Source organism: Vicia villosa, linkage group LG3 (assembly GCF_029867415.1).
Source record: "Vicia villosa cultivar HV-30 ecotype Madison, WI linkage group LG3, Vvil1.0, whole genome shotgun sequence".
In the NCBI taxonomy this organism is placed as follows: domain Eukaryota; kingdom Viridiplantae; phylum Streptophyta; class Magnoliopsida; order Fabales; family Fabaceae; genus Vicia; species Vicia villosa.
In genome coordinates, this window is record NC_081182.1 from 151,363,469 (window position 1) to 151,376,783 (window position 13,315).

At 35.2% G+C, this 13,315-nt stretch overlaps 1 protein-coding gene across 1 annotated transcript in view; it reads left to right on the plus strand.

The window, feature by feature from the left end:
* Window positions 1-10,402, plus strand: part of LOC131659171 (putative B3 domain-containing protein At1g78640) — a 31,708-nt gene extending 21,306 nt beyond the window's left edge. The window contains exon 2 of the mRNA XM_058928395.1: window positions 9,795-10,402. Within this exon, the coding sequence (XP_058784378.1) occupies window positions 9,795-10,402 (608 nt within the window). The remainder of the gene's footprint in view (window positions 1-9,794) is intronic.
* Window positions 10,403-13,315: the final 2,913 nt, after the last annotated feature.

Consider the following 13,315-nt stretch of genomic DNA (forward strand, 5'->3'; position numbering starts at 1 on the left):
ATTTTCTCTTCAAAAGAAGTCTTATTCCCCAGCAGGTTTGTTCCAGATTACTATCTTCAGAAGGTGTGATCCCCGCACCCGGACTTGGTCAGATAGTGCATCGGAGGATTATGCATCTTCCTCATTCCCATTTGAAAGGGCATCAGAACTTCCAGTTACCTTTGGTTCCCCAAGCAGTAGTCAAAGATCCTTCAACGGGATACCCGGGTTCTCAAAGAATTTCCCCAGACGAGGGTACTCAAGCAAGACAAAAGATCATCAACGATCACAATACATTCATGTCCAGCTGACTAGTGGGAATTTATTTTTCCAATTAGAAGCTTGACATCACATTCATACATTCATACATTCATACATTCACATATTCATATTCATACATCATACATCATGCATCATACATCATACATCATGCACAACATAACATGCATATTTCTCCGGGAATATCTCACATTTACATGCATCATAAACATTGCATATCACTAACTTGATTTTTCAGGTAGGCAGATATCTTCAACAAAGATGTTCTCAATCACATGCCGTGTTCAGCTGAATTCCATGAACGGTTCTCTCAGATATAATCAAGCCGAAGATTCATTCTGATCACTTACCAACTCAAAAAACAAGCATCACAGATCAAAGTCGATACCTCAGACGGTTCCAAAACGATCTAGCATCACAGATCTAAAGCGATACCTCAGGCGGTTCCAAAACGATCTAACGTTGCAGATCTAAAGCGATACCTCAGACGGTTCCAGAACGATCTAACGTTGCAGATCTAAAGCGATACCTCAGACGGTTCCAGAACGATCTAACATTGCAGATCTAAAGCGATACCTCAGACGGTTCCACAATGATCAACTTCCAAAATCTAAATCGGAAAAACTTTGGACAAGTTCCGTAGCAATCATCCTCCAAGACTTAAAGCGGTAACCTTGGACGGTTCCGAAACAGTCAACGCAAAGACTTTCAAATCCTTCATCAAGATATAATCAATGGATTCATTCTGATGAACAAACCCTCAACCCATTTACCAGGTGGCATCTGAAAGCCCATCTCAGGTAATGTTTCAATCTGCCAACAACATTTCGCAGACGACATTCAAATGCAACTTCCAACATCTCTTCTGATCAAGGTAAGTGCAAATTTTCAGGGCATCTAAATATTCAATCATCTTCTACCTTCAGATTTCAGACAATCTCTTCAGGTTTAAGAAGATTGAATAGGGGCAACTGTTATACCCCAAAATTTGCCCACATATTTTTCAAGAAAACTCCAATCTGAAAATTAAGGGTCTCATATAATCATGGATTTTTATTTCAACAAATATCCTGACATATGAAATACTTAGTTTTTAGAATTTTTCTTATACAGTAATTTGGCTTGCAGTTGAATTTATTCTTACGCAAACACCAAATACTGTGTATTACTTCACACATGCTATTTATTTATTTACAGATAAATGGTACTGACGCAATTGGTACAGAGTTAAATCTTTTTTGCAGGGGCAGAATCAGGAAACTCAGACTGTACTGGTAACAAGTAGATTATTATTATCTTTTGTTTCCCACTAATTTTTGTACTATATTCCATTATTTGCAAAAATCTTTTCAAATCTCTTTTTTCAAAAAACAAATCTCTCCTTTTTCCAACACTATCATACACTTTCTTTCAAATCTTACTTCCACTCAAATTTTCCTTTTGTACGGAATCACACTATTCCCCAACGTCTCTATCCTTCTTTCCATTCTATAAATACCTCTCATTTTCTTCCATAAAATCTCACATCAAATTCCAACTCATCTTTCAAATTCCTATCTCATATCTATTTTCTCTTCTTCCCTGACAAGAATGGCAAAGTGGATAGAGACACTGTTTCTTACAGTCATCACCATTGCTACGGTGATCATGACTTTCTTCTGCCTGCATAGTCCTGAAGAGTGTGGACCTGCAATGGTTGCACTTCCAATCATCTACATGTTATTGTTCATAGCATGGGTCATTAATCGTCATTCTTAAAATTTGCCGTATTTCTTATTTCTTAAATGTACCGTTTATTCGTCGTACTGTTCAATATAGTATGTGATATTTGAACTGTCAGTATTAAATGTTGTACTATTTGTCATAATATTGCTTAATTACTAAGATAATATTTTGTGTGTTTTCTGCCAGTCAAATATTCATTTTTCTGTGCATTAAATGATTTTCAGGGTTATTATCGGTAATTTTGCCCGCATACCGTAAATATTAGTTATTTATTATGTCTGTGTTTTTCTAACAAGTCAAGTAAATAAACTTTCATTTTTCACATAAAACAAAAACAACAAAAAAGAAAATTAACTTTGACTGTTGATTTTTCACTCTAACTGCTACATCAATACCTGAACAGTCAGTTGACAGCCAAACTGCTGGCAGTATAATTCTCAGTGTTTTGTACCATCAATCAAATCAATCTTTCACAATTCAAAATTCCAAGATTTTTGTTCTAGAAGTCTTCTGAATATCACGCGATTAGCAGAGACTCAACACTGCGCAAAAATCAGGTACGCTTAACTGTCTCCTACATAAACAGTCCCTAATCAGGGTTTTTCTTGTTTTTACAGGAGCAACAAGTTTTTGAGAGCTCAAATGGATTTCATACACATCCATATATCTCAAAGTACCATCATACAAATTTTCAAACTTCAATTCACTCAGACGCACCGTCAGCAGCTCAAACAATCAACAGACGACCCGTTTGACCAAAAAAGTCAACAGACAGTCAAAAATGAAATTTTTTGTCAAAGTCCATATTTTGTCAAAGGATTCATCATTTGATCATTGGATGATCATAATTCATCAAGGAAAGATCAAAAATCAACAAAACCCTAAGATTCAAAATTAGGGTTTTTGCCTGAAAAGTCAACTCAACTTTGACTGATCATTTTGACATGAGACCAAAGGCATTGGTTAGAGGACTCTTTGAGGAGCTTCAAAAATCATTTTGACATGAGACCAAAGGCATTGGTTAGAGGACTCTTTGAGGTTTCCAAAAAGTGCAAGATCTCCTTCATATGACAAAAATTGAAGGATTTACACCTTGTTAAAGTTGGCTAAATTTTGGAAAATGCATGAAACCAACATTGTTCAAAATGGCATTTTTTCCAAATGGGGCCAAGTTTTCAGCATTCAAACATCATTTCCATGATAATATGGGCCTCCCACGACCAAGACTAAGCCCATACCTTTTTTATCCATTTTTTGCATGATTTTATCTTACTTTAAGATTAAAATTAAAAGGAAAATGCATGGATAATGGTAGCTTAACTTCCAAGCATGACTCACCCCTAAGGAATCTTCATCTTCTGCAGAGAATTGAAGGGCAAGGCAGGTGCATTGAAGGAGAGCAAGACTTGGTCAATTTTTCAAAGGTTTTTAATATTAAAAAACCAAAGTTTCAACAAAGGCAACTAAGGCACATATTAGCTTCAATTGTAAGCACACATAGCTTATAAATAAGCTATCTTAGTTCAGTAACAAGAGAGAGACGAGTTCAGAAGCATCCATAAGCATATAGCATACTTGTAACCACTTGTAATTTTCAAAGAAACTTGAAATTCGAATTTTAAGTTTCAGTCCATTTCAATATAAAATAAACATTCAAACATCATCTCTGAGCTACACTGAAACAATTCCAATCATTTCCAAGTCCTAAACTTCACTGAATCGAGCTATATAAAGCCACGGTTTGTTCAAACTAAAACCAACTTATATCTCATAACTCACGCATATTTAACAAGATGTAGATGCATAATTGTGTTTGGTTTGAAGCTCTGGTCGTTTCTGGAGCTTCAATTGGACTTTAATGGTTGTTTGTAGCATATACCATTTTAGGGTTTGCTTAGTTCAAAATTAGGGTTCTTCATTAGGGCCAAAATTAAGCAAAATTAAGGACATGGTTAAGTTCAGCGGAACAAGACGAATCAAATGGTACCATTGCGCCAAATTTATTTGCTTGTTTACCCCTATTCGTTATTTTGCAGATTTAGGGTTCACTTATTATAGCGTTTTTTTACAAAAGCGCTGTTGAAAGCCCTGGCTGAAGGTTGAAGACGAAGACGTGTCTTCCTCCTATTGGATGGCACGCGCGCGCAGGTTTTAAATTTCCCACTAATTCTGTGTTTTGCAGGCGCGTCATAAGCCATGTGCCTCAATTTCTGGACCACTTGATTTCATTTAATGAATCATCTAACGCTTCAGACCATGCGTGCACACCATGCTCCCTCAATCAAACCACACAGGATCAGTATCCTTTTTATTTCTATTTTATTTTCTATTTTATTTTAATTTCTTTGTTAAATTAATTAAAAATAGTTTTAAAAATCCAAAAAATACACAAAAAATATTTTTAGACTTCTAAAATAATATATTATTTTCTGAAATAAAAATATTTTATTTTTCTTCAAAATTTCAATATTTTGCATAATTAATTAGTATATATTTATATATTTACTTTTTTATTATTTTAACCAATCAAAAAATCCTAAAAAAAATTGTTCTTTGTGTTAAATATTGTTTATATATTATAAACTAATTTTGTACATATTTTGAATAATTTTCTTTTTAAGTTTTAATTATTTGTATAATTATTTGTATAATTATGTTTTAATTAACTTAAATCAATTTCAAATCAATTCCAAAAATTCCAAAAAATTAGTTTTGTCTTAAAATTAATTAACAAATATTTTGTATATATTTTAAACTTAATTTCTAGGTTTAAATCAATTTTTATCTTTTTTTCTTCATTTTAATTTAATTAATCATGCATTAATTATAATTAAAATAAATCATAAAAAATCCAAAAACATGCCTTTTATTTTTCTTGCAATTTAAATTCCTAGATAAATGTATAGGATGTCAAATTGATGTAAATAGGCTAGTTTACATTTCCCGCACAATCGATGTAATAGCGTAGATTTACTTTCCGCACTTTACATTTCCGCATTTTAATTTCCCGCATATATATAAACTGCGTGTATGTCAAAGATAAAATTGAACCGTTAGATCACTAACTTCAAAGATAAATATCTGAATCCAATCACAATCACATTTGCACCTCTTAAGGTAAATCCCTTCTCACACTTTTCAAAATCAAAGTCAAAATTCCACTGTTTTGAGTACAAAATCGAACCTTGCTTTTATATCCGGTGAAAGGATAGATTTTTAAAGGAAATAGGATAAAGACCTTACAACTCAGGGTAGACCTCCTAGTTTGCTTGCTCAAATCAAAACAAACAAAATTCTCATACACTGTTGATTTTTCAAAACTTTCAAAAAAGACAATACTTTGTATACATCCAAACACGGGTTATTACAAAGTTAACGTTCTTTTCAAAATATCTTTCGAAAGATAAACAAGCATTTTGTATACATCCACACACGGATCATTACAAAATTCAATTCACAAAAGTATTTGAAACCACATATGAGCAATTTCAGAGCAATTGAAAAGTGATCGAAAGACAAGTGAGCTAAGCAAACTTAAGAGCCCATGGATAACCATGGATACAAAGGGTGCTAACACCTTCCCTTTGTATAACCTACCCCCTTACCCAGAATTTCTTAAAGGTCTTTTTTCTGTTTCTTTTATAAACCTTTCCTTAATTGGATAAAATAAAAGGTCGGTGGCGACTCTGTGAATTTTCAAAGAAATGCGAAAGCATTAAGCGACAAAAAAGAGTCAGTTCACGTATCTCTACAGATCAGAGGTATGGCCCGGAATTAAAAAAATCGGAGGTCCACACCCGCCATGATGGCCGCTACACTTTGATCGTCAACAAAGTTCTGATTCCTTATGTCATCCTGCCATGCCCAGAGCAAATCAACATCCGTTATGTTCAGGGTTGGAGGCTCATTAATGACAATCCTCAAGAAAACTAACCTGAACATCCTAATGAACCTGTGGATGCAATGGAAGAAGAACTCAACCAAGAACAAGCTGATGTCAACCAACCTCCTCAAAACAACCCTCCGCCTATCACTCTTGATGCCATGTATGCTGCTATTCAACGCCAAGATCAACTCTTTCAAGCTATGCAGACAAATCAAAGCGAAACACTAAGGCTCATTCGAGAGATGCAACAAGAGCACCGTGACTATGCTATTAGGAACGAAGGTCAATACACTGAAATTGCTACACAATTGCATGATCTTAACATTCGTGTAAATGGCTCTCCTACTGATAGACGTCGCCGTGTTCGTACAAGAGGCGCAAGCAGTTCTCGCAACCGCAACACTGAGGAGTAGTTCACATGCATTGAGGACACTGCATCATTTAAGTCTGGGGGAGTCGTATTACTTGCTTTATCTTTATTTTTATTTCCTTTTAGTTTATTTCCCTCCCTTTCAGTTTTATTTCCCTTCCTTGTAATGTTTTTCTAATTCAATAAAGAATATTTATGGAATTTCAAGTCTTATATGTATAATTCCGTAGTCATTACAATTTCTTCCATTTTCTTGAGCCATAACAAAAATTTTACTCCAAAACGATAAATGCACAACCCCACACGTTCGAGAAATACGAAGCTACTCAAACACTCAACGCATAGAAATTGATAAAGATTCAAGCCAATACCCTTATTGTCCCAACACTCTAAAACCCCAAGTATGCGTAACCGATTTGAATACCCTTTATACCGAAACCATCGACTTTAATTTTTGAAGTAACCCTTAGTAGTTTATTCTAGCAGTCGGCACCGTCTTAGATACCAACTACGCAGAGAGTCGATGAATATAAGTGTATGATCCTCATAATAATAATTATGTGCTTAACCGCTAAAAGAAATGTGCCTACTAAGTAAGGTGATCCTCACAAGATCATTTAACCTAACGGTCACAAATCTCAAATACAAAGGATTTAAAAACTCATCGTTGATTGGTTCAGAAGATATCTGGTACTGAACTTGGTAGGAAGGACTGCTGTCCGATTCCCCACAATCTACAAATGAGCGCCAAGGAGTATACCACATAAATGTGCCAGAACTCCATGAGAAGGATCATAGTCACTAACCGACTACTCTGCTATGTGCGTGTCAAGATAAAGGGCTTAATGTGATTGCGCGCGAATGAAAAGGGTAAAACAAGATGACGAGTCAAGGTCAAGCTATAATAGCATGATTCGGATTGGTATGCATGCTGGGAGTTGTCTAGTGTCGCTACTATAAGCTTATTGCTAGGATCTGCAACATTATTTTCAAACAAAAACACTATGTAGCTGAGTATGACCGAACGACGTGGTGGAAGCGTATTTCATTTCGCTGTCCTCCTATCTTTATCTTGTTATTTTGCTTGAGGACAAGCAAAGGTTCAAGTCTGGGGGAATTTGATAACACGATTTTATATCGTATATTTAGCTTGAAATCCGTAGATATTTATAGCGTTTTCCATTTATTATATTGATTTATTATGATATTATGCGAGTATTTGCTTTGTTTCAGGTTTTACACTCTTATTACGACTATTTGTGAAAAGGAGAGGAAATGGAGTTAAAATGACCACTATTTATGCCTAAAAGATGAAAAATGGGTGCTGAAGTAAAAAGGAGGTGCAAATAAGGCCCAAATGTGCTAAAGGAGACCCAAAGGCTCAATTGTGCGTGGCCCAAACCACACAAGCAAGTGGAGACGCACGTCTCCAACGTTCCATGCCACGTCATCCAGGGGAGACGCACGTCTCCAGTCCCCTATATTTTCTCCACTTGAGACGCACGTCTCAAGTCATTCAAAGGAGCTTCCCCAAAAAGCGGAGACGCACGTCTCCCAGTCCAAGTCAGCTGAGGTCCCTCTTTTCACGCGTCCCAACAGCAGAAGCTCCCCTATAAATAGAAGCAGTCACTTCAGTTCAAAACGTCTGATTTCCTGCTAACGAAGTGCTGCCAAAATTGTTCCGCGCTTATTATTTTTCTTCCTGCTTTCATTTAAACAGTTTATTTTCTCACAACAATTTCTACACCGGAAATTGTTGTGAACCTTTTATAAATCTAGCCTTACGTTAGATTTATCGCTTTTATTTCCTTGTTTTAATTTCCGTCCGTTTAAATTCCGAATAACGATCCAGCCAACCTGTGGTGGAAGTTCGGTACTTGAAGATCCAGTTGCAATTTATTTTATTCAGGTTTATTATTTACCGCATTTATTATTTACCGCATTTATTGCATGATATATTATATGCCAATTAACATGCCTTTTATTATAAGCCAAATTAATTTATGCATGCTTAACCGTATTAATATGTCTGGCTAATTTACTAAGATATCGGTATGTAAAGTAAGTTAACTGTGGGATCCGAAATAAATTGGCTTAAACTATGTTTTATTAATTATCACTTGTTTTTGGTTTGTATGTCTAATTAGTAAGTCTTAAAACCAATAGAGCGAAAGTTTGAGGGGTTAAGACGGTCAAAGGTTAAAATCAATAGAGCGAAAGTTTGAGATCTTTAACTGGATAGTAGACATAGGACATTAGTTTTAAGGATGGCGAAAGCGTATTAAAACTAATTAGGACTTATTTATTTTCAAAAAATGTTTTTACACCCGAGCGGGATGGCGAAAGCGTACGTTAGAGATATTAGCATGTTCCGAGTCAACAGAGCGAAAGTTTGAGATTAGGAGATTTAAATAGATAACAACTTCATAAAACATGCATTTTATTAGTTACGTTGTTTCCAAAAAGCTTTTCTAATATCTAATGGGATGACGAAAGCGTACATTAAGAGTTAGGATAGTAATCTAAATCAACAGAGCGAAAGTTTGAGACGAGGATTTTTAACCAATTGAATTAGTAAAGATTTTTAATTGAATTATGCATTAGCCAATGGACCTTCGGATCACCTAAAGTTAAACGAAATACATACTGATATCTGTTTATTATTATACTTCCTTTTTTATTCACAAACACTCTCCCTTAGGAACAATCAAATTATTGGTAGCCTTAGCTTTACATAGTAACCTTAGATAACGGTATATCGATTCATAGTCCATGTGGATTCGATATCTTTTAAAACTACACGACACGACTGTGCACTTGCAGTCATCAGATTAATAGACACGTAAAGTCGCGATCAAGTTTTTGGCGCCGTTGCCGGGGACTATTTAAGTCGATATCGTAACTCACTGTTACACCGTAGAGACTAGGGCAATTCTTTCCTTACTTTCTGAACGATTGTATGCCAAATACTCGTTCACAAGGAGGAGATTTAATACAACGAATTAACGAGATCGAACGTTAAGATAAATAATCATTTGAGTTATAAAAAAAAATTGAAAAAAAAAGAAAAAGAAAAGAAAGTATCTTTTTATTAAAAATATTAATGTATATGTATAAAAAAAACAAATGACTTTAAGCCAATCGGTGTAAATAAAAAAATGCAAAACTAAAAAAATCTTGAGGCATTAATATGCAATAAAAATGTAAGATTCATTAAGATTTAATAAAATGTAATCTTTAGCGGACATATGAGAGAAGATTAAGTAGCCGTTAACCCTAATTAGCTATAAATAAGTACTTGTATTAACACTTCCACCATAACAACACTTTCTTTCAATCAATTTCAGAGCGAAACTCTCTTTCTTTCTTGTTGCTGCGCGCGGTTTCCTCCGATTTTGATAATGGCTACCTCGTTTCATTCATTCATGCCTACCTCTTCCCATTCATCTTCATCTTCATCTTCATTTTCATCTTGTGCTTCTTCTTCTTCTTCTTCTTCTGTTATCTTTGTCTGTACTCATCTTGCACTTGGTTCTTGTTCATGTTCCACACAAGTTACCAAAAAGAGGAAACGCGGACACCAAGAAACCAGCAAGAACAACAAGACCAACAATGTTTCATCTTCCCTGTTTGATATCTCTTCGTATCCTAAAACTATTGTTTGTCTCCATCTATCTCTCACTGTTTGTACTTGTCTCCATGAGACACAAATTGTCGAGAAACAAAAACGTGTCCAACAAGAAACCAAAGTTTCAACAACAAACAACACCTGCACTACTGTTGGGACAAGTTCTGATTGTTCAACCAATGTTGGTGATCCATGGATGATCAAGAAGGTGTTGACAAAGAGTGATCTTGATGATAACTGTAGACTTTTGTTAAATAGAGATTTGGCTAAGAAATGGGTGGTTCCTGTGGTGGATAAAGCTAAAGCTGCAAACGAAGGAGTCGAGGTCGAAGTGTTTGATGTCGACACTGGCTTTCCTCTTTCTCTTACTTTCAAGATACGACCTTCCAATGACAGTCATGTCTTCAACAACACTTGGATCACAGATTTTGTAGACAGGAGAAGCTTGAAAAAAGGAGACGAAATTGGTCTAAAATGGAATGAAGAGAAGAAAAGATTTGATTTTTCTGTTCTTCATCGATCTGATGATAATTAGTATTAGTTTATGATTCTTGAAATTTTAGAGTTATGATTATTTGTAAACATTGAGGATTTGTGTTTTGATGTTATTAATTAGAATGAGAATGTTTACAGTTCATTTAATGATAAATTGGCATGTATCCCTTTTCATTGCTTTGCAATTTCTGTCTTGTTTTGATGTTATAACAGTTGGTGTTGTTAATTCTTTAATGAAATTGATGGTTCGGTTACTCGGTAGATACGCTCTATGGGCTTGACAAACCTGCCTTCACAGTTCTTTGTGATTTTGTGTCATCATGCTTTTATTATTCTAGTTTGTGTTATATAACATACATGATGTCTGGTAGCATAAGAGGTCTGAGTTGTAATAGGTCAAATGAACACTGATCCTTAGCAATGTCTCGGCACTATGTTATTGATATAATTGGCAACTGTCTCACACTTATTGCATCACTTAAGGTGGCCTAGTGATGATGAAGACAACAATTCAGTAAAGATAGAGTTTCTCATTCTGATATATATATAGCCTTCCCATTTATCATTCTAGTTTATGTGTTATAGTGTTTCACCATTTATGATAGTCACTGATTTGTTTGATTTTTCTTTTTCTCACACTCATAATATGTGGTACATATGGAACATTTTGCATACAAATTTGCAATCAAACTTGACAACATACAAATTGTCATCTGTAATTAAAAAGTAAAGATAAAACCAATCTATTGCTTTTCAATTTCTACAGCGCAGTACTAGTAAGTCAAATGAACACTGATCCTGAATAATGTCTTGGCACCATCAGTGGCAATCTGTTCTGGTGGAATAAGAAGACTCAGTTCAGCAAACCCCCTTGTATTCTTGATGAACTTTCCCGTGCCCCCTATAACCAATAATCGCGACATGATGCTTCTATCTTATACAAACCATAAAAGCTGAAGCTATCTCCACATATTCCCTTCCTTCAAACAAACAATGATGTAAATAGCATCATCTGTCTACCCTCATCTGCTGAACTTGCCAGCTTTTCCAACTATTTGGGAACCCAACTCGAGTAGAGATTTAAGTATATGATCAATAATAGTGATTGTATCAAATCCTCGTCCAACTCCATTTGTTCCTAATTGCAGCCCAACATTGTTGGGTTATGATCAGTGCATTTTGATGCACATTCCTCTACGTTTGTACTTATACATTTCCATGGTTTGGTTTGTTTATTTCTCTATTTTATTATGTTTTTATATTTTAATTTATTTTCATAGTTATTTGATTTTCGTATCTAATTTTCAGCATTAACAGCCTGCACGAATAAATTCATAACTGGAGCTTGGAGTATCGGATTAAAGCGTTCTACCAGTCGTTGGAAAGCTAAGAAAAAGATCTACGACTTTTGTTCAGAGGTCAGAAGCAAATTTGGACTCCAACAAGGCCAGAATACTCATACAAGCTGCTGCATTATTTTTAGTTAATTTCGGGTCAATTAGTTTTGGGCCTGGGTCGTATGTTTGACCCAGTTGGATTGTAAAACGGGTCGTACACTTTCCCCTTAGGGTAGCAGCCGAATTTCTGTACCATCTATCTTCCATTCACGAATTTTGAAAGCTTGTACGAATCCATGGCGAACTAATCCTTTCGAGTCAATCTACTGTAATTCAGGTTCCAATACTTGAGATTATTATAATGTTAATTCTAGTTTAATTCCTTTTCGATGACATTTTGTGTTCTTGTTTGCTTAATCCAATTACATGAAATATATTGATTAAATTTGGTTGATTGTATGATCCTAACCTAGACACGAATCGTTTGCTTAATTCGTTTTTGTGCCTGATCAATCATGTTTGCTTAATCCATGAAATTTATCCCGTTTGCTTAATTCGGACAATAGGATCATACATCTCACGAACCTCACCGCGCTTGCCATTGAGTTTGTATCCAAATAGGAATAGACAATCCGCTTAGGGAATTAAAATTATGATAATCGATGATAGTAGGAACTGATTCAGTAGATTGGCTTACTTCCATAATCACTTTTTCAAAACAGCTTATTTTCATAATCACTTTTGATAATCATTTTTTTTCGACCAAACCAACCCCCCCCCTTAATCGATTTAGATTATAGTTAATAAAAATCAAGAATCCTTGCGATACGACTCGAGCCATTGTCGCTGTACTACGTTTTAAAATTAACTCGTTTTGATTTGCGCGCGACAGCGGATCAAATTGGCGCCGTTGCCGGGGATTCTTGTGAATATTAACTGATATTAGAGTCTTAGGTGTAGTGTTTGTGCGTTTTGGCCATAGGTTCCTCTCGGTTTCGGCCATAACGCCTCTAGAGTCGAAAAAATCGGTTTTTGGGAAATTTTCACCGTTTCGAAAATCTGTCGCGAAAAAAGCCTTTTTACTATTTTTAATGATTTATTTTCTGTTTTCATAGAGTCGAAAAATTCCTAAAAAAAATATCAAAATTCTATTTTTACGTCATTAGATTATTTTCGGTGTCAGTTTATTTTTTTGAATTATTTTTAATCGATTTGCTTCATTGTGTTTGTTTTAGGGACATAGTTGGCATTTTCACGATTGTTGCTGCGTTTGCTGTGCACTAGTCCTGGCTACTAGGTCTTCCTGTCCTGAACTTGTTGCTTTTGATCCTGAGGTAGAGAGAACCTTGCACACACTTCGTAGAGCAGGCCAGGCTAGCAATAGTTCACCTTCACCGACCATAGCTGAGTCTGATTCTGAGTCTGATTATTTGCATAATTTGTTTGATTCTGATTCTGAACTTGCTTTTGAAATGGCTGAAAATAGAACTCTAAGGCAACTTGCAGCCCCTGATGTTAATTATAATGGCTTGTGTATTGAATATGATGCTGTTGCTGTTCCTTTTGAATTAAAATCGGGTTTAATACACTTGTTGCCAAAGTTTAATGGTCTTGCA